This window comes from Lepisosteus platostomus, chromosome 1, assembly GCF_059453375.1.
Source record: "Lepisosteus platostomus isolate fLepPlt1 chromosome 1, fLepPlt1.hap1, whole genome shotgun sequence".
NCBI lineage: Eukaryota > Metazoa > Chordata > Actinopteri > Semionotiformes > Lepisosteidae > Lepisosteus > Lepisosteus platostomus.
In genome coordinates this window covers 64,986,689-65,006,104 of record NC_142611.1, presented here as the reverse complement: position 1 = coordinate 65,006,104, position 19,416 = coordinate 64,986,689, and the positions used below count along the sequence as shown (strand labels likewise).

General features: G+C 42.3%; 2 protein-coding genes and 1 long non-coding RNA gene across 6 annotated transcripts in view; 2 read left to right on the top strand and 1 right to left on the bottom strand.

Annotated features, from left to right (window-relative positions):
* Positions 1 to 1,252: 1,252 nt before the first annotated feature.
* On the bottom strand, positions 1,253 to 3,972 carry LOC148678459 (uncharacterized). Its single transcript, XR_015939172.1, has 2 exons — positions 3,839 to 3,972; positions 1,253 to 2,977 (listed from the first exon to the last, which is right to left on the bottom strand). It is a non-coding gene; the product is annotated as an uncharacterized LOC148678459 (long non-coding RNA).
* Positions 3,900 to 19,416, top strand: part of hoxc4a (homeobox C4a) — an 84,957-nt gene continuing 69,440 nt past the window's right edge. For all 3 annotated transcript variants that reach the window (XM_088633564.1, XM_088633562.1, XM_088633565.1), the window contains exon 1: positions 3,900 to 3,994. The gene's annotated coding sequence lies outside the window, so the exon portion shown is untranslated. The remainder of the gene's footprint in view (positions 3,995 to 19,416) is intronic.
* hoxc6a (homeobox C6a) lies at positions 3,905 to 19,106 on the top strand. Of its 2 annotated transcripts, XM_088633578.1 has the most exons (3): positions 3,905 to 3,994; positions 8,635 to 16,886; positions 17,805 to 19,106. In XM_088633578.1, the coding sequence occupies exons 2-3, from the start codon at positions 16,487 to 16,489 to the stop codon at positions 18,107 to 18,109; spliced, it is 705 nt and encodes a 234-aa protein (XP_088489704.1). In that variant the 5' UTR covers positions 3,905 to 3,994; positions 8,635 to 16,486; the 3' UTR covers positions 18,110 to 19,106. The 2 variants fall into 2 exon arrangements, with proteins under 2 accessions (XP_088489704.1, XP_088489703.1); XM_088633577.1 differs by lacking the exon at positions 3,905 to 3,994 and having other exon boundaries at positions 4,545 to 16,886.

Below are 19,416 nucleotides of genomic sequence, written 5' to 3'. Positions count from 1 at the left end.
AGAACTAGAACAATATACAACATAAGGGGTATATTTAAATAGTATATTCCACCTACCTACTTTAAAAAAAGGAGAAAAGTGACTGGAATTTCTGCGGTCCAAAAGCTAGTTTTTTCCCCTCAATATGTGTACTACGGTCTCTCTTTTGAAGTGAATGGCGAGCCAGAGATAATGGTTTATTGGAAACACGGATGATCTGTAATTCGGAAACACCGAGCGCATGACTGCGTCTCCCCGGAAGGTTCTGCAGTGACAACTGTCCGCGAGCATTGTCCGCCTCGCGCTGCCCATTGTCTGTTATATTGCTGTTAGGAAGCCCGGCTCCCCAATCATGTCTAACTACCTGCAGTAAACTTTATTGGAGGTTTGTAAAGCCGGCGGTGTGCTCGTATCCGGTGTGACTGATCTTTTTTTTTATTGTACATTGAGCTCCATTTCTCTCCACAGGCCATTCAGCAACCTGTAAGGACAGGCCGCCGTCTGCCCTCGTATATGTATTTCCTGTTTGTTGCCTTTTGAAACATGCATGCTAGCAGGTAGAACTTATGGACTTGTGAAAGATTTGTGAATGTCTTCTGCACGCAGAGCCTACTGTCCATCTTTCTACTCTGACGAATCCCTTCTTTCTGCTTCCTATCGATGGATGAGCGCGGTGTCCTTAGAGAGGAATGTTCAAATCCGAATACCGCTCGAGGAAGCAAAACAGACCACGCGTGTCACATAGTAGTGTCTACAGCGTCCTCCGTGCACGTATGTAAATTGCAACGCTTCAGATAACTGTACACGATCGTACAATGCAACGGAAATGCTGCTTGTTATCAAGGCTGTTTCTTAATTTTATGACGAACAAAAAGCAGTTTAGTTGCGATATCTAGGTAAAATAATCAGAACGTGTGTTGTACATCAGCATATATGTGTTGAAGATAAGATTGGACTGCAGTGTACAAAAAGTGTAACATGATGTTTTTTTGCAGTTGTACGCGAAAGGTTAAATATACACACGCATCTTCATAGGCACATATATCATTTTTTCTCGGTAGAATATTGCAATATAAAACACTCTTTGGAGACGAACATAAATAATTCACTTTTGATTAATTTTAGGAACAGTTAATTCACAGCAGTCTTAGCGTAGAAACTTTTTTTAAAGACGCGTCGAAATAATATGTTCTATAATCTAGCATGTTTGTCACCTGATGGTTTGGGTTTATTGTACATCAAGACAATCAGAAAAAATGACATGTGCATCATATAGGACGAGCGAGATGTTTATTCAAGCACACATACACACAATTTACAATTTTAAGGAAAACAGCGAAAGCTCGTTCTCCGGACATTAACATGATTTACATGTGAATTTTGTTAATAAGTGGATTTTATACATTAAACTGGATAAATGGATCATTTGCAAGTAAACGTTTCACTGGTGTCCAAGTCTGAATATCAAATGTCTTAGATTTAAAGGTATCCCGTTGAATCGTACTGACTATCGTAATTCGGCTTCTGTTGAAGTTTATCCCTTGTATGTTTGTTTTGGTTCGGACATTAATGTTTAATAATGGGAAAACTTGTTCACGTGAATCTGTATACTCTGTGTGCATTTAAAATAATTGCATATATAATATATCATTACGTGTATCAGTGTGTGAGTCTTTTTAAAACAATTTATTTTCCCCCGTATTTTATTTTTTATTTTTCAGCCTTTCCTTTTCCTACAACAGTGTGATCCTGTTGCCATATTTGCGCAGAAGGCACTGGAAGAGTTATCCACTGTAATCTTACATGGAATTGCAACAATCTGAATTCCTGTTTCGATACACTTCGCACTTGAACTGCCGTTTCGTGAGCATTTACTAAGCCAACGCATTTTAACGCAGCTGATAAATTTTAATTTACAGTCTAACGCGTCTCCAGATTTTTATTACGAACTAAAAAAAATCATCGGAACCATTTACAGATAAGACCCACTTTAAAGAATCATGAAATCAAATCCCTACAAAATCATACAATTTTCAGCTTTATTTTGTTATTGATCCTAGCATTTTAGCTGATACTAGATTCCAACCAAAGCAGATTTGTACAATTCGGCTTTTAAATTATAAACATAACACAATAACTTTAAAGGTTACGAAAATATATATGTATAAATGTTCATGGTAACGTATAAGTACGATTGTGTAATGTAAATAATGAACACAGACATAAGCATATCACTGTTCAAACCTATCTAGAACATAGTATTAATTCATAATAAAATATGTCTAGGCCTACATATTAGACTTGGAATAAAAATGTCTCTTGTGACAGTGAAACGTCATTGGTGCATTTCCGGTGCATTTCGTGAGCATTAGTTATTTATTTCAAATAGCATTTGGAATATTTTCATCGGACTCTTCAGAAAACAGCTGTTTCTGTGTTTGAAGTACGTGGACAGCGAACCCGAGTCTCCGGCGATAACGCTGTATTCTAGAAGGCCCGTATCCTATGGAGTTAAATAGAAACGCCTGAAGGATTCGAATTTCCACAAAAAGGGAAAAATAGTGCTGGTTGAATATTACTGTGCTGCTCACACAATCCAAGCCTTCCTTATTGTGGCAATAGGGAAGAATCTGGTGTTTTAGTTTTAAAAAAAGTTTGAAATTGAATCTGCAAATATCGACACAACTGCATTTTCTTTACTAAACCGACGTTATCTGCTGAAAAGGAGACACTGCGGTCCTGTTTGTTGATGTTACTCTAAAATTGTGCTGCCCTCTATTTTGAACACTTTCTAGCCGAGCTTGTGGTGTGAACTTCCTCCCTCCCGCGTGTGACAGCGGGAAGGCCGGGGTGCCGGGAAGCCGTGCCGTGTCCTTTTTTGGACAGGTTCTCGTGTGCATATCGCGGGTGGCAGGACCGTCCCGTTCGGGTCTGCGCGTGGAGACCCGGCCCAGTCCGCGGTACCAGGATGAATTTCATCGCGATGGGAGTCCACTACCTGCAGGGAGACAGACTCTCTGCTTAGGAAAAAGCGCAAAGCTAATCGTTCAGATCATTGCATCCAATTACTAACAGATTTTAATTCAAACAGATTTTCCGTTCAATTAGACTTAAGAGATGCTAAAATGGTGATGCAAATTCTTGTTTTAATTGAATTTACACTCTTATTTAAGGATTTAAAGGTATTGATTTGCACCTAGGGATAAATAAAGTGGTTCTGAATAAATTGTGAATACATATCCAGGCCAGGTCATCCGATAAACAAACAAATTTACATTTTCAGGGATGGGGTGGACATGTTGGGTTTTTTTTTTTTGGGGGGGGGGGGGGTCATGTGTTCACTGAAAGAGGCATAGAAAGAGAGCGAGGGCAAAGAGAGAGAGTGAGAAGCGCAGCGCATTCTTGGTTGTTTGGGAGAAAATTTACTGCTAAGTAATAAAAGTTTACGACTGGAGCGGGGCCGAGATTGGCTGCGGCGGGTCACGTGGGCCCCTCTCCGTGAACGTGAACTTTATTGTGTTGTCTTTATCCCGGATCGCACGCTCTGTCCTCCGCGGCAGTCCAACCGGTGTCAGCGACAACGGGTTCGCCCAAAAAGACACTCCTTTTATTTTCGAAAAGGAACAAATTATTTTATTTTTTTAAAAACCAAACGAACGTTTTCTTCCGTGCTGCGGAGCCTCCAGGGGTAGGTGTAGTTTCAGCTCCACCGGCCTTCCTGTCTGCTCGTAATGACTTTAATCCAGTCGCCTCCCCTCTCTCTCTCTCTCCCTCCGGCCCCTAGAGGCGAAACAGCTGAGCGCTTTTTTTGTTCTGCTGAGGACTGGGAGAGATCAGAGCAACAGCGGGTTGTAAATACCTTCTTTTTTCGCACATTTTTCTTCTTCGACGATGCGATCGTCTCGGACGATAAGGGGATGTTTTGCAGTCGGCGGTTCGCTCACCTCGGCTTCGCCTCCCGCCCTCGTCTCCGGACCTCCAGGCGCGCGTCACTCGAGCTGCCGAGAGACCGGGGGTAAGTTGGAAATTTCAGCGTTCCTTATTGGTTTAAATGTTTATCTAATGGCCCGTATCCATGGGAGCTCTGGTAATGATGCAACGGTTTTTTTTCCCTGTATTGAAGGAAGAACGGAGCCACAAAAATGGTGTGTTGAGCATGGCAATACCGCTGACGGGGTCTGTGCCACAGAGCATATGTGGTCTTACTCGTATTTTGTAGATATTCGAGTTTCTCCTTTGCATTCCGCGTCCTTTTTTTTTCTTCACTTTTGCGTGTTGACTTTCGCTCGCCTCTCCACGCCTGGCCCCTTTCCCCCGGACTGACTTTATTGGTCGAACCCCGCGCGGTGTCCTCCGGGCGTTTCGCTGGTGTGGTAGCAAATGTCAGCGCGGTAATTAGCAGATAGCAGAGCGCCGGGTCCGGCCAGCCTGCAGGCCAGCATCAAAGGGGTTTTAGTGTGGAGCGTACGGGGCCGGCGCTGGCCAACAGGAAGCAATGCAGAAAAGACCCTGTAAAGACCCATAAAGAGCTAGACAAGCGCTGACAGTCTTTTATTTCCACACATTTGTTCGCTGGTGTCTTCGATGTGCACTACTGAACTGCCACACTTCGTAATTTGCGCTCAGTTAACACGCACATTTAATTACAATGCTCACATACACTGTCTGCACGTACGGCTCGACTGAGACTTTCCTGCTACGATTGGAGAGTACCCACATTTCTATATCATTTATTGTTATATCTCTTTCGGTACAACAAGTACTTGCAAATGGGGAGTCAGCGCGAGCAGTAGTGATTATCTTTGCACTTTTTTTTCCCCTTGCAGGTTTATGACACTGTTGCTTCATTAGCGGTAATTGGTGTGCCAAGTGTTCTTGGTGTTTATGGCCGATCGATACTGTTAATCCTGAAGCCGGCTCGGCCAGAGTTTGCGGGGAATCTATTATACAGCTCGCTGTTTTGGAGGCTTGAACACGGTCTCTCCCCCAGCCTGATTCCCCCCTCTGTTCTGGCGAGGGCCGGGACGCATTCATTTCTGGAAAGTGACCCAGCGAGCTGGGGAACCGAGCGACCTCCAATCGGTTCGCTTTCCCGTGATGTCTGGGAGGGAGGAATGTTGGAGTCATTTTTATGTCCTGTGAAAAATACGGAAAACATTCCAACGCTGCTTTTAGGCGATTAAAGTAGACATCTGGCTATCCGTCACATAGTCAACCCAAAGACTAGGTCGGGAATTCTGCGTAAAATGTGGGAGAGAAATGCTTGTATTTGGAATGCGCGGTCTGTAAGTTTATATTGTGTAAGTAATGTTGCCAGACAACTGTGTTACAGTATCTGTGTCGATTTGAGTGACTAAATTCAGAGCTCTTAATTCAGAGTCTAATTTCGGCGTGCCACAGAGAGGCCTAGCCCTACTAGAAACGTATCGCAATATTACGTTTAACTATCAATCAACAGAGGTGATTTCTGAAATATTTTGTGTTGGATACAAAGACAATACTGTAGTAAAAATAACCATTTATTCACGCTTTTGTGGAATTATTACAAGAATAGGTTTCAAGACGGTAAAGGGGAATAATTATTTGGCATGGAAAATGCGCTATGGAACTGTGTTGTCTGATTTAAAGATCCGTGGTCTAATTGCTCTGAATGTTTTCGTTGAAAAGAGGTTTAGTTCTTTTTTTTTCATAAAATGCATCGAAATATCTGCTTATGATTTGAAATGAAAACACACGTGTTCGCTGTGATAATATGCAGTACAAATATTTGTTTCTAAAACGTACCACGTTGAAGACACGACATGCTTGTGTGGCCTTCATTTGCGATTCTAAAAGAAAATAAGCACGTCAGAGTTTGGTTCTTTAACAGTGTTTCACGTTCATAATTATTCTTCAGTGTGTATCCATAATATAAATGCAGGAGTAGTGTCGATGCTTTTGATAGGTTGTACTCGTTTGTGCTGGAAAACGTATTATTATTATGTTCGGAATACACGAACATTTTTCATTTCAATATGTATTTGTGGAGACATGCCACGTTGTCCTGAATTGGTTTTATATCATGCACACGGGATTAGCGCGGTGAAGTTGCCATTTTACACTTATTACATTTCTTATAGCGTTTGAGTTTTATGTCGAACACTCAGAATATTGGAGGTCCGGAGCAGCGCCGAGTGTGAATAGGACGATTGTCGTTAAAAGGCAGACAGCTGTGGAAATGAACCGGTAGCGCCGCTCTCAACGACAAATCTGAAATATTTTTTGGTTTTATGGGCCAGCAGTCCCAGGACTCTCAATTTAATATTACAGAGATAGTTTGGGCAGGGGTGGGGTGTGTGTGTGGGGGGGGGGTTATGACATTTTCCTGTGGTGCAGAGGAGCGAGAATAATTCCGAAACCTGTTTTATACGAATCGTTCTCAGCTTGGTGTACGTAGGAGTACCGGACTTCATTATTTGATCATTTTCGATGTCTTTCTAAATCTCCTGTAAGAAATGGAAGTACCTCCCCCACACACAGCTCGCCCCTTTCCAACCAGATTTTGTACGAAGCATTTGTACACAAAGATAAACTGTATATACTAAATTACTCCTTTTCCTTATTGTTATTTGATGGGTGGAGGGCATCGTTCCAAAACCCCACTTCAGAAAAATACAGTTTAACCATTAGAAATGATTAAGTTGTTGTAGGGACATCTATCGCTGTGTCTATCATTCTGAAACGAAAAATGAAGAACAGTTAAAACAGGTCGCTCTTCAATATCGTGAAACAGTGTGGGTCTTTTATAGAAGGCGTGTGCTTCTCTAATATGTCTTTGGTTTTTAATTCATTGTTTTTTTAATTAATTCAGAGTTGTTTAACTTTGTATGGGAAATCAGATTCTACAAATTAGCGTGTTTGCAGTAGATTTGTCTTTCATAGTGGTTGAACGAAATTGTAATGACTGATTCAGAAATTATTTAACATTTTCACGTTCCCTGCACCATTTTCTATGATTTTGTTGCGCACTGCTTATGACATTTTGTAGGTTTTATGTTTGCAAAATCTTTGCAAGTCCGATAATTCGCTTATTTTAGCAGCAGAGTTTTATTTTTATCTAGTTGCTGGATGTTCTGTGTTTGGAGAGTGTGTTAAATTTAGTGTCTTGGCTACAGCCCGATCAATCCAATCCGACTGCAGTTTTACAAATCAGGCTTGTTTGTCATTTACGACGGTCGATGGCGCATTGCTCAGTGTTTACACACGCAGTCAACACCGCCACCTTGTGTCCGCTACTGGTCACGACACCGACCTCTCCCCTTGACTGCGTGTCTTTCCGGAGAAGGAAATTAATTCATCACAACCAGCAATAAATTTAATCCCGAGCCATCATTTAACGACAGGGCAAGGTAATTGTCCACAATTATTTAAACATATAACCGAAGAGAGGAAGGAAAAAAAAGTCACGTTTGGGATTAAAAACAAAAATCCCCAATTTGCTTCCAAGGAAAGTTTGCAGTGGGTCTTGAGAGCAAGAGTCAGGCAGAAGCGCTGTCAGATGTCATTTGACAGTACTTTCAGTGAAATGTAAAATAAACTAATTTGAGTGTTTGCCCTAGTTTGCTCGACTTTAACCTGCAGGCCTTGGGCGCTGCATGCCGGGAAGTCTGAGACAGCGCGAGCTCACCTGGGAGACAGCTTGTTTTGCTGCATCTGAACGTGTGGCGCTTTGTTGTCTGAAAGACTGGTTTCGTCTCTGTTCTGGGCTTTTCTGATTCATTAAGACCTCAACATGCTGGAAACTTCAATACAGAAATATACCCCCCATCCCCTCCAGAAAAAAACGAGTCTGCACATTATTACCTACAAAGTGCAAATGAGTAGAACGTGAATAAATGGTTGAATACAGACATAAAGAAAGAACAGAAGCTTAAAGCCGCGTTTTAAGTGTGGTGCACCTTTAATTTTTAGAATAATTAGCGCTTACATGTTTCAAAACGAACAACATAGGAACAACATAAGAAAATATATTTTCCCATGAAGGAGTAAATGAACTCACGTTATTTTTTAAATAACTTTTTTTCAATTACAAAGTTTGTCATACACTGTAATATACACCGGGCTTTTAATGATCCAATAAGGGAAAGGGATATTAAAATATTGTCGCGTTACCTTTTTTTGACCTAACAGCAGACTGCGCTCTCTTCTTATTATCCTTCCTTTATTGTCCCAGATGGTAAATGTGCAAGTCTCAGTATGGAAACACAAAATATCGCCAATGCAGTAGTTTTCAACGTGTCCTCGGGCAGAAATCCGCCTGTGCTCTTCTCCGAGGTTCGGCACCGCGTTCTGGACGCCACCAGTGTATGGATCCGGCCAGTGGAGAATTGTTTCTTACCCATAATAGGTCTCCATCTCAGTTTCCGGGGAACCTGCTGTCTTCTGGTTTGCGTGCAGGTCGAGACCTCAGTGACACAGTTTTTCTAATTATTGGGACCGTGCCTTACACATTTTTCTGCATATTTGTAATGCGTCTGAGCAGGTTTCAGATTGCTACAGCTGTACCGTTTAAGGAAGCTTGTGTTTTGAGCCATTGTATGTAACGCAAACTTTAGGAAATAAAACAACTATATGTTAAGGAGAGAAATAGTGAAGTTTGTGGTTTGTAATTGACAGCTCGGGTTGGGACTGAAATCTGAAGATAGCGGGCTCTGCACTAACTGGGCGCGAGGCGCCTGCCCTGACTGCAGAAGCCCCGTTCCCGCAGCGCCTGGAGCACCGACGCGGCGAGAGCGCGTGAGCAGACAGGGGGAATGCAGGGTTCTGCTGTTCTGCAATAGTGACGTCACCTTATTTTGGGGCTCAAACGAAAAAGTGTGGAAAGATCCAGAACCGACGGGCCGGACGTGTCAATCTGGCCTGAGTCTCGCGGTGTCAGGCCGGCCGCGTCCTGCAAAACAGAAAGACGCAGGCAGAAGGGCCGAGTACTTCATACAGAATATTACATGTGACCCATTTCCCTGTGTAAACCTTTCCTCGTTTTACTTGCCAGTGTGACACCCGATGACGTTGCGTCTCAGACAAGAGTGACCTATATAAGTGTTGTTGCCTTTTTTTTTACAAACCCTTTCTTCAATCGACAGATAATTTATTTCAGGAAAAAGAAGCAAAAACTGAAAATAAAAAATGAGTAGTCTACACAATATAAAACACTAAAGTACTGCTTTCGAAAATATATGATATAAATACGCGATTTATTCGGACAGAAGGAAAGATTAAAGGCAGGACGGACAATTCACATTTCACACTGAATCTGTATCGAGTCCCGGCTCACGCTTCCCTCGCCTTAAGCGCACGGACAGAAAAATCTATTGGGTCATATTTATGGATTTATTGATCTGCCATTACTGAGAGTGCCTTAAATAGCGAAAACACCCATACCAACAGTCACAAGTACAAGAAGGATATTAACGACAATGCAGAAAAAGTCACAGGTACTTAAAGACATAAGGAGGGTTACAAATGAGAAACAAACTTCAGTCCAACTAGCTCGTTTTTAATCTTACTTAACCAAGAATACAAATAAATGCTTATAATAATAATAATAATAATAATAATAATAATAATAATAATAATAATAATAATAATAATAATAATAAGTATTAGTTAAATTGCATTATTTGCAAAGTATTTTGCAAATTTGAATAATACTAATAATAATGATGATGATGATAATAATAATAACAATAATAATACTACAAATACAAATACTACTACTACTAATAATAATAATAATAATAATGTTGCTGTTTCTAAAACGGGTGAGCTTAAAAATATAATTACACTTTTACTGATTCGTTCTTCTGCCTCAAGTTAGAAAATTCCTAAGAGAGATTTCTGGAATACTAATCATTTGGTTTTCTTGAATTTGGGAAATTCCTGTTTAGTAAAGGGAGAAAGATACCATAGAATTATTTGCGCCTTGTTCCTCATAGAAATAGAAATATACAGAAGAAACATTCTTCATATTTCCGTGTACAGATGGTACAAATAATTCAATCGCAGTGACACTCCCCAGGCACGCTTCTCTGAAACCCTAAGGTTTCCTACCAGTGAATAAGGCCCAGCAGAGGAAGAGGGGAGAAACAGAAAGAGAAAAAGCAGTCCTGCCTTGAGCCTGTTTTCGCCACAGAGACAGAAATATTTACAACCCTGGACGTCAACCGCAGAGCCGCGGCTTAAAGCGAGGTTACTGGCGTTTTAGGTTTCTCGCTTCTGAAGCTCCTTGAAATCTCTTCAAGAAAGAGAACCACACAGATAGATTTTGATGGAGTCGAAATCTCTTTTGTGATATATATATATTTTTTTTAAATAAAAGGGCTCGGGGTTTGACGAACCTTCAGTCCTCCGACGGTCACTGCCGGAGTGTGGGAGCTGATCGCCCGGACTCGGGGAGTCAGCCTGTCGGGGTCGTCGCGACGCCCGGCGCTGGGGAAGGTTGCGTTGTACATCACAGCAGCAGCACAAAGCCAGCACGGGCAATAGGAGCAGTCCGGTGGCCACTCCAGACAGCAGAGGAAAGCTCCTGGAGCTCTGCGCGGCCTTCTGGACGAGACCCGTCTGTGTCTGTCGGAGGTCACCACCTAATGTTGAATTGTACATTCTGCTTCTGACCAGTTATAGCGTTAGAATGACCAACTTTTACAGTTTAATTCACCCTCTTAATAATTTTGAAGTCGTTATATTTGTTCCTGTTCTGCCATGGATTTGCACGCATTTAACGTCCTACTATTGGGCTATTATTATTATTATTATTATTATTATTATTATTATTATTATTATTATTACTGTCATCATTATTATCAGTAGTAGTGTTAATATTATTATTAACAATAAAAGGACATATAATAAGTAAATAGTAATAATAAGTAAATATTATAGTTGATCTTTGGTTCTTTCGTTTTCAGTTTTGAAATTTCGAATAATCTCTCTTTCATTGTTATGTTTCCGGTAGGGAAATATATACGCGTTTCTCTTATGTGGTATTTCGAATGAATGCCTTTAGCAATTGATTTTTTCCGAATTATCCTTGTGTTATATTGTACTCCAGGGACCAGCTAAATAAGGATGAGTTCTTTAATTATAATTATAACAGAATTATAATTAATTACATACATGCAGCCATTTCTAGAAAGTAGATCATAAGCGTTAACTTTGGTAGACAGTAAAAAGTGACCTGAAAGCGTGAGCCGTTGGGTTTCGGCATTGATGGCATTTATTGAACTAAAAAATGTGCTGTAAACGAAGAAAAAAAAAACACTTTTAAGGGAAACGTGTATCTGTTGTAACTGCTGCTAGTAAAACCCACCAATGTGGCCTGCACAGTCATGTCTTCAGCAAAGCATAACCAGAGGTTCATACTGAACTCTGCATCGCGGCTTGGGCAAATGGCAAAACTTACGATGAAGCCGCAATGCAGTTTCTGAATTCTGTTCGGCTCTGCAGCTCTCTCGCGGAGTGCCACTGAGCCACGTGCTGAGCCACAGGAAAATTAGACAGATCCGGTTCTGTGCATTAGGGTTTTACACATCATTCGTCGATCAGCTCTTTTGTTGTTGTTGTTGTTGTTGTTGTTGTTGTTGTTGTTGTTGTTGTTGTTTTTTACCGCTTTCGGAAACCGTCTGAAATACACTGTCTCAAATAATGTGTTCAAGTCTCTCGGAAAACCGACGCGCAGGCCTTGTGAAGGGCAAGGTGATAAAACAGACGGAGCGCAGAAAATTTACCCGAACCGCCGCGTTTAATAAGCACTTTCAGTTAAGTGTTTAAAATACTGACTGTGCTTTTCTTCCTCAGTGCTGCTAGCACTTCTAACACTGAGAGGAGAGCAGGCCTTCTCCCCTTCACAGCTTTATTTATGGCGCTATAAAAGATGGTCGGGCCCTGAGAGGGAATGGAAGTGGAGGATTACACCGGGTCGCTGCGACGGACGGGTCTCTCGCAAACCCCACGGCGCGGGGAGATGTCAACACGAATTGCCCTTGCTAAAAAGACAAATAGCGCAACAAAACAAAACAACAACATTTCTTATCCAGCACATTTCATTTAGCTGGTGTGCAAAAGCAAAAACAAAATCTATATCGCTATGAACATAGGCCTTTATTACTTACTATTCAACTTTTTCTGTGTTTCTTAACGACTGTCACACAAGGCGTTATCGTTTTACGAAATTATCATTCATTACAATCTTATCAATAATATTAATATAAATCATAAAGTATATCGGATTTAGAGCTGCAAGTGTTCAGATTAATATCAGCGAAGGCAGCCCCAGTGTTCGATTAATTAATAATGCCGTTGAAGTCTGTGTAAGGCCAAAACGCGGGGTGTACTCGTGATTAGAATTAGGATGGGTATCGGCCGTGGCAGTCGTAGGGACGTACTGTTACGCTCTGACACGAATCGCGGACGGGTGAGTCGAGAGCCCTAAACTGAGGCTCTGTGTGTGTGTGTCTGAGGAGCTGGAAACTCGGGAGACGGATCAACAGTTCTAGTAAGTGGAGGAGTGAGCGCGAGGGAAGAGTCTTTAAACGTGACATTTTTTTTTCTCTCTCTCTCTCCCTTTCTTCCTCCGAAGGAAGTATCTATTTCAAACAATACGAAAGCTCGCAAAAACGCGTATGATTGAACCCAGGCCTAAAATGACAAGATACTAGATAAACTGTAATTGCTCCTTCTGTTCCGGCTTGTTGTACATTCCATTAGTGGTTTGACCGCTGCCTTCTAGGAAGAAATAAAAAGTTTAACAAGGAGTAAAAGAAAATAATATATATATATGGCGGACTGTTTAAATGAGAATCGGGAGTGTGGTTTTTTTTTCTATTTCTTTCTTCTTTTTTTTGCACAATTTTTGCAGCGCCGCGTTTCTCTGCTCCGGGCTTTGCTCTGTGCTCTGCTGTGTGCTGTGTGATCCCAGCTGTGTTTTCATCCTTTGCAAACCCTTCGACCTCTCTGTCTGCCTCGGCTTTAGGGCCGCCATAAAACACTTGAGCTCTGCTTTCACTGACTCCCACGTCGACTTGGGATCCATACGGGTCCTGTACAGCTCCAGTGTGTAACCTTCAGCGCCCGCGGATAAGCCTCTCTCTGCTCTCCTCACACGACTGCTCTTCACTGGGGTGTTTCATACAATACCACCGTTAATAGAACCAGTGGGCCCACAATTACAAGAATAGCAAGAAGAATATTAAGACTAATTATCAGAACAGCAGCAAGAAATAGCTTTAAACAATTAAGACAAAGAGGTAAAATCGTGACCGGTATTCTTACAGCGCTAATGATGACCGGCTCATTTCCTAGCAGCTTTCGTCATATGGGACAAATTAAAGTCGGCACCTAATAGGTACTTCTCAAAACATTTATCATTCTAGATCAAAACTTAAAAAAAAATAAAAGAAATCAATCTCCACGTTTATATCCGCTGAAATCCGGCAGGCGGGAGCGTTTGAACTCCGCAGCGCGTTTGTGGATACGTGTGTACGTGAAGGGAAAAAGAGCATTCTGATTTAGATTAACGCTGGAGGTCTTTTTATCATAAAGAAAATCCGGCCTCGCCTGCGGAAATGGGAATATGAAATATGTCTAAAGATGAAAAGAAAGCGCTCACTTGGTCTCATACTGATACGAAGCTACGTTTCTAATCGTATGACGCAGCTCACGTTAGGTGTATAGATTTTGAAAGTGTACTTGCAACGTATTAATAATGAAAAAGGTAAACGAAATTGGAGCCCGAAAAAGCGATACAGTGACCGGGGTGCTGTTCTCGCTTGCAGATGTTGGACTAATAGGACACTCAGTGTCGATTGCAATGCATCAGAAATCCTGCGCATTCACACATGCATTGACTAATCGGTCTCATAACAGCTGTAGTGACCCAGGAGAAGGAGAGCAGAAGAGAGCACTATCTTAGAAGCAGTATTTATGCATGATGGACAACACTGTGTAGTAGTCCACATTACTCACTATCTCACGGGCAGGACGAGCGGCCTTATGATTTTCTTCCTCTCCATATTTAATATTCCGCTGTTGTACCCTCACCTCTGTCGGCACAAAGAGCTGCACAACCGAGTCCCCCACCCACCCACCTCCCTTCAGGAATGCTGATGTTTTCAATTCTAGTTCTAGTTGTATATACATACGGTAGAAGCCGTAGATCTGGGTTCTGCAGCCCCTGCGACCCCCCCCCCCCAGTCACACACAACTCTTTCCAAGAAGGTTTTCCTTTGATGAGATAAAATCACATCCCCCCTTACTTTCCCACTTTTCACTTTTCTGTCCCCTACAAAATCGATCCCATCGCGTATGCCTCCGATCAGAAAATCAGACGCGCCAATAATCACCGCCTTATTCTTTTTAGCGTTGCGTTGATTGTTAGGCTACTAGCAAGGGGCACTCTAGTAGTTTATTGTCGAGGAGGAAAAAAAGTGTATCGCTGACCCTCACGGAGTGCGAGAGCGGTGTGGTTGTGTCAGCACGATTTTGTGTTGTTGTAGACTCGGGCTAACGCAATAACGTCACGCTGGCACTACGTGTGGTCGGAGCACCTACTATATTGAAGCACCTATATTGTTGATTCAGCCAGACGATTTGAGTGAAGTCCATACACACGGAGAAACGCGCGCACACAAACGACAACAACAGCGGCATAAACGTGTAAACTAAAATATTTACCTTCAGGAAGCGGTAGTTACTAACGTATTTAAAGAATGCGTGTGTCCTTCACCTTCGACTTCAAAAGAAAGACCTTAAGTGCGTCTTGCGGTGCAGGTTTTGCATTCTTCGCCAGCAATCCGTTTTCATTTAAAGACGAACCGATGAGGCATTCCGTCAAACGAAAAGTCTGTGCCAAAACGTAACTGTAGATCAAGAACACAAAGAGATTCTTTGCCATAATTAAAACGCAGAGAATCCGTGTCAGAATATTTCCGGCGTAATTTTATCACAGAACTTCGAGCATGATTTATCAGTTTAGTTTTCCCATGCGAGTGCAGCGCCCGCCGGTTGAATTAACAGCGGATGGCTGTAGGGATAGTATTTTGACTTGTTTGTGTGCTATAAGCTTACAAACCCATTACACAGGTCTTCCTGACAGGGACCCGGGTGCACCCGGATTTACAGCTCTGAACTGGAGGCAAGACGGTGGGGTTTGAAAGGTGGGATTTGGAAGTGTATTGGTCCGGGAAGTCCACAGTGTAAAGCCTGCAAACTTGCAAAATACAATTTATACGATCACATCAGATTTCACTAAAATCCACTAATTGATGCTTCCCCTCTAATCAAACGGCACCCAGCCGAGCGTGGTATAAACCGCTGTAAAAACAGATTTAAGACTTTTATCGAGCCCATGGAGGAGAGCCTTACCGGGTTCTTTAAATAATGATTGTCCCTCTTTTTTTAAACATTTTTTATTAAGTTATCAGTTTCCTGTCACGTACCTTTATCACTTAAATGAAACAGCACGCCCTTTACATTCAACTAATGCTACCGCAGCGCGGCCGTTTGTTAAGAAAAGGGTTGTAGACAATATTTAAAGATGTAAGTAAATTCAATTAGGGGGGGAGAAGAAAATGCTACTATATCGGTTATGTATTTCACATTGACATACAAGCACGGCCGCAGATTCAGATTATTTTTTCTGGATGTTGAGACGTTTTTTTCTCAACCCCCCAAAACTCCCGTGTCGTCTCAACGCAACCACTCTTCGTTAAGGGGAATGAAATATAGAGAGTTTAATACCAAAGGAAAGAAACTTTTATCGATCCCGGAGTCTTTGAAAAGCAATATCGTCAGGAATATTCTATGATGCTTAAAATAATTCGATTACCGCGCGTGCGGTAATCTTATTTTCTCCCAACCGCGTCCCATTAAAGCATAACTCTGCATTACAGAACAGCTGTCGTTGTAAATTAACACAGAAGCACTCGCATGCAAACAATCCATATTTAGTAGATAACTCCTTGTGCTTGTCAAATTTGTGCAGGCCTGTCCGTATTGTTTTAATTTCATTTACTTGGTAGTGCAGTCCTTTACCCAGTATTTATTGAGATGCTATAACAATCGCTTTTTTTCCTCGTTGAGACAAATCTCAATCCAATTATATTCAGTCACTGGCTTGCACAAATCCGTTTTTTCTTTTGAGTTTTATATGCATATCTACTTTCAGCGAGGGGATCAAAACTAGCGAAGACGTTTTTTTCTTTTTTTTCTATTTTTTTTTTCCACTTTCCCTGCGCTCCCTGTTTGCTATTGGTGGAAAACCGGTCAGCTGACTTTGTCATTTTGTCCGTCTTGGAGCAAAGCCTTAGCTATAACATTCCGGGCTGTGCGTCTTTTGCTGGAGCCCTGAAATAAATAATATAGAAATCATTCAACGCGCTTCAGGAGAGAGAGAGTGTGAGACTGAGAGAGAGAGAGAGAAAGAGGGAGAGAGGGAGAGAGAGAGTGAGGGAGAGAGAGGGAGAGATAAGGTATGAATTCCTATTTCGCTAACCCGTCGCTCTCCTGCCATTTAACCGGTGGACAAGACGTTTTGCCAAACGTAGCCCTAAATTCGACTACATATGACCCAGTCAGACACTTTTCCTCGTACGGCGCCGCCGTTGCCCAAAACAGGATATATTCCTCTCCCTTCTACTCGCCGCAAGAGAACGTCGTGTTTGGGTCAAGCCGCGGACCGTACGAGTATGGATCTAACGTGTTTTACCAAGACAAGGACGGGCTACCTAGCTGTCGGCAGAACAGCATGGGACAGAGTGCTCAGAGCGCGCTCGCCCCGGACTACAGTCCCGACCAGGGCAGGACCGGCGCGCAGCAGCAGAAAGGCAGCGTACAGATCTACCCGTGGATGCAGCGAATGAACTCTCACAGCGGTAAGTATTGCAACTCGGAGAGATAAATTAAATGAATTGGCCCTTTTTACGACCGTCCCCAGCAACAGAACAAGCTAAGCTACTTTTTATGACCTCATAAACCATTACCGCAGCTCCGTCTCGCGAGCTACAGAGGCCTTTTACCTGAATAGGAAATCCCTTTTGGTCGAGCGATGCAAGCAACCAGCCCCCACCCCACACCCCAGACACACACTGACATCCCCTCTTATAAAAAGTGTGTAGGTCTATGATCTATATTCCAGAAATACAAGTATTCTTGTACATTGGCTGTGACTAACACCAGCGCGCTAGGAACACACATCCAAGTTTTATTTGTATGATTTGTGTGTGCAAAACACATAGCTTACGACCCACGTACCGGCGTGTGGCGATTGCGAAGGAGACAATTTCCTCGAAAACCTATACAGTTTATCAAGAGAGTCTCTGAGAGATTAAATCTGGCCGTAACGTTTCGGATAACCATTCCCGGGCTGCTGTTTTCTGCTACATCAGCCCGATGGTTCAGATCACAGAAACCCACCGAAATAGTTCTAACAAAACAAAACCGTGTTCGCCATGTAGTCAGCAGCAGGAGTGAGCTAGCTTGTTTGAAACCATAATTGCAAGACGGGACAAAAGTGCCTTCTAAATTTGCACGGTATTTTCTCTGCACCATGTTTAAATGAAAGATTAGACTGGAAACCCCAGAAACACGCGCACTCTGAGCCGTACAGCTGTTTTTACACGCATGCCTTGTTATCTCACTCGTGTTTGCATGTAGCTGCGGTAATGTCTTCCGCTGGGGTCGACCGCATGCACGGGGGAAAAAAAACAACCGAACTTGCAGCGTGAAGTTTCGGCGGTGTGTGCGTGTAAATCGAAATTGTAACCTCGTCTTTGCAATGCATTTCTGCACAGGAGTGGGATACGGATCTGACAGACGGAGAGGGCGGCAGATTTACTCCCGGTACCAAACTCTAGAACTCGAGAAGGAATTCCACTTCAATCGGTACCTGACCCGCCGCCGGCGCATCGAGATCGCCAACGCGCTGTGCCTCACGGAACGGCAGATCAAAATCTGGTTCCAGAACCGCAGGATGAAGTGGAAGAAGGAGAGCAACCTCACACCCGCGGTCACGGGCGGGGGCGCCGCCGGGGGCTCCCAGGAGGAAGAAAAAGAAGGGATCGAAGAGGAGACGGAGGACGAGAAGAAGAAAGAATGAAAGGGAAAAGCACCTCTGGCTTGCGGGCAGAGCCTCCGTTAGACACATAACGAAAACACAAACCAAGCGCCCACTTTTGCGTTAACGAAACTACCTATGTTGTTGGCACAACTATATATGTCTATGTATATGTATAAACACACGCACACTCTCTCTTTCACACACGAATTAATAGATCGCTGCAATTACATGCTAATTCAGCCACAGTAACTTCTACCAGATAACATCTGGCTTAGGGCATAAGACTCATTCTCCCCTCAGAAAAGAGTCACTTTTTCCCTCGCTTTGTACTCGTTGTTAAAACCCCCCCTCTCTCTCCACCGATCCACAGTGTGGGCAGAATTCCATCGCAGAAAACAGCCTTTCTCTTCTGTACGCGAACTCATGTGCTGTGATGAAGTAAATAGTTTTTATGTCGCCTCCATTGATTGATATATATATATAATTTTAAGTGCAGTTACAACCGCTGTGTTACGATATGTATGTAAATAAACATCACCCTGTATTTAGCAGTTGTTCGTGTGCTGCTGGGATTTCGGGATCCGCGTCACGCGGAGAAGGCATCCCGAGTTTTATAAGGGACTCAAAGCGACAGACAGCGGCTCCTGCGTGTTGTTTCATTTCATATTATTTTACGTTCTGAAAAATAGCTTCAGTCCTGTGAAACATTAGCCTACAAGGTGGGAGGAAATGTTGCCACCGGTTGTTTTGTACTACCAGAATTGTTAATATTTCTGTATATATGCCTAGAATTCATACTGTCAGAGCTTCCGTGTGTATGCTGCAGGCTTTAATTGTGGTAGATGTTTTATTTATATTTAGCGTTGTATTGAGTAAGAACTGATAATAAAATAATGTTAAGTGGCTAAAAAAGTAGTGTTAGAAGACAAAAAAACAACAGGTATCTCTATCCCTCTTGTACTGTACGACACCAGTACGACGTCGCGCTCAATCGCCTCTGTTCAGTATTTAATAAAATTATTTTTAAAGGTTAAAAGGTGTTCCACTTTGATTTTCTTTCTCGCAATACGGTTTTTTTTTAAATTAAGAATGGCAAAAAATAAACGTCCTCACTTCCTGTTCCTTTATCTCAAATATCCTGACATATACAAACATGCCCATCGCGTCTAGGAAAAAGAATTAAAAACTTCAGACCAGTAGATCAAACACCTTTGTTGCAGACTAAATATAGTTAATCATATAAATGTCAGTGGTAGTAACATGTTCCAATATTGTGCTCACGGTTAAAAGGTACTCTCCTGTCCAACAGTATATTTTCTTAAATCAAAATAATATATACTGACAAC

Bases quoted from the DNA above. Each gene is read 5' to 3' on its own strand.
- hoxc6a (XM_088633578.1), top strand. From the start codon at position 16,487: ATGAATTCCTATTTCGCTAACCCGTCGCTCTCCTGCCATTTAACCGGT. The intron at 16,887-17,804 runs GTAAGTATTGCA...ATTTCTGCACAG, and splicing joins GCGAATGAACTCTCACAGCG to GAGTGGGATACGGATCTGAC.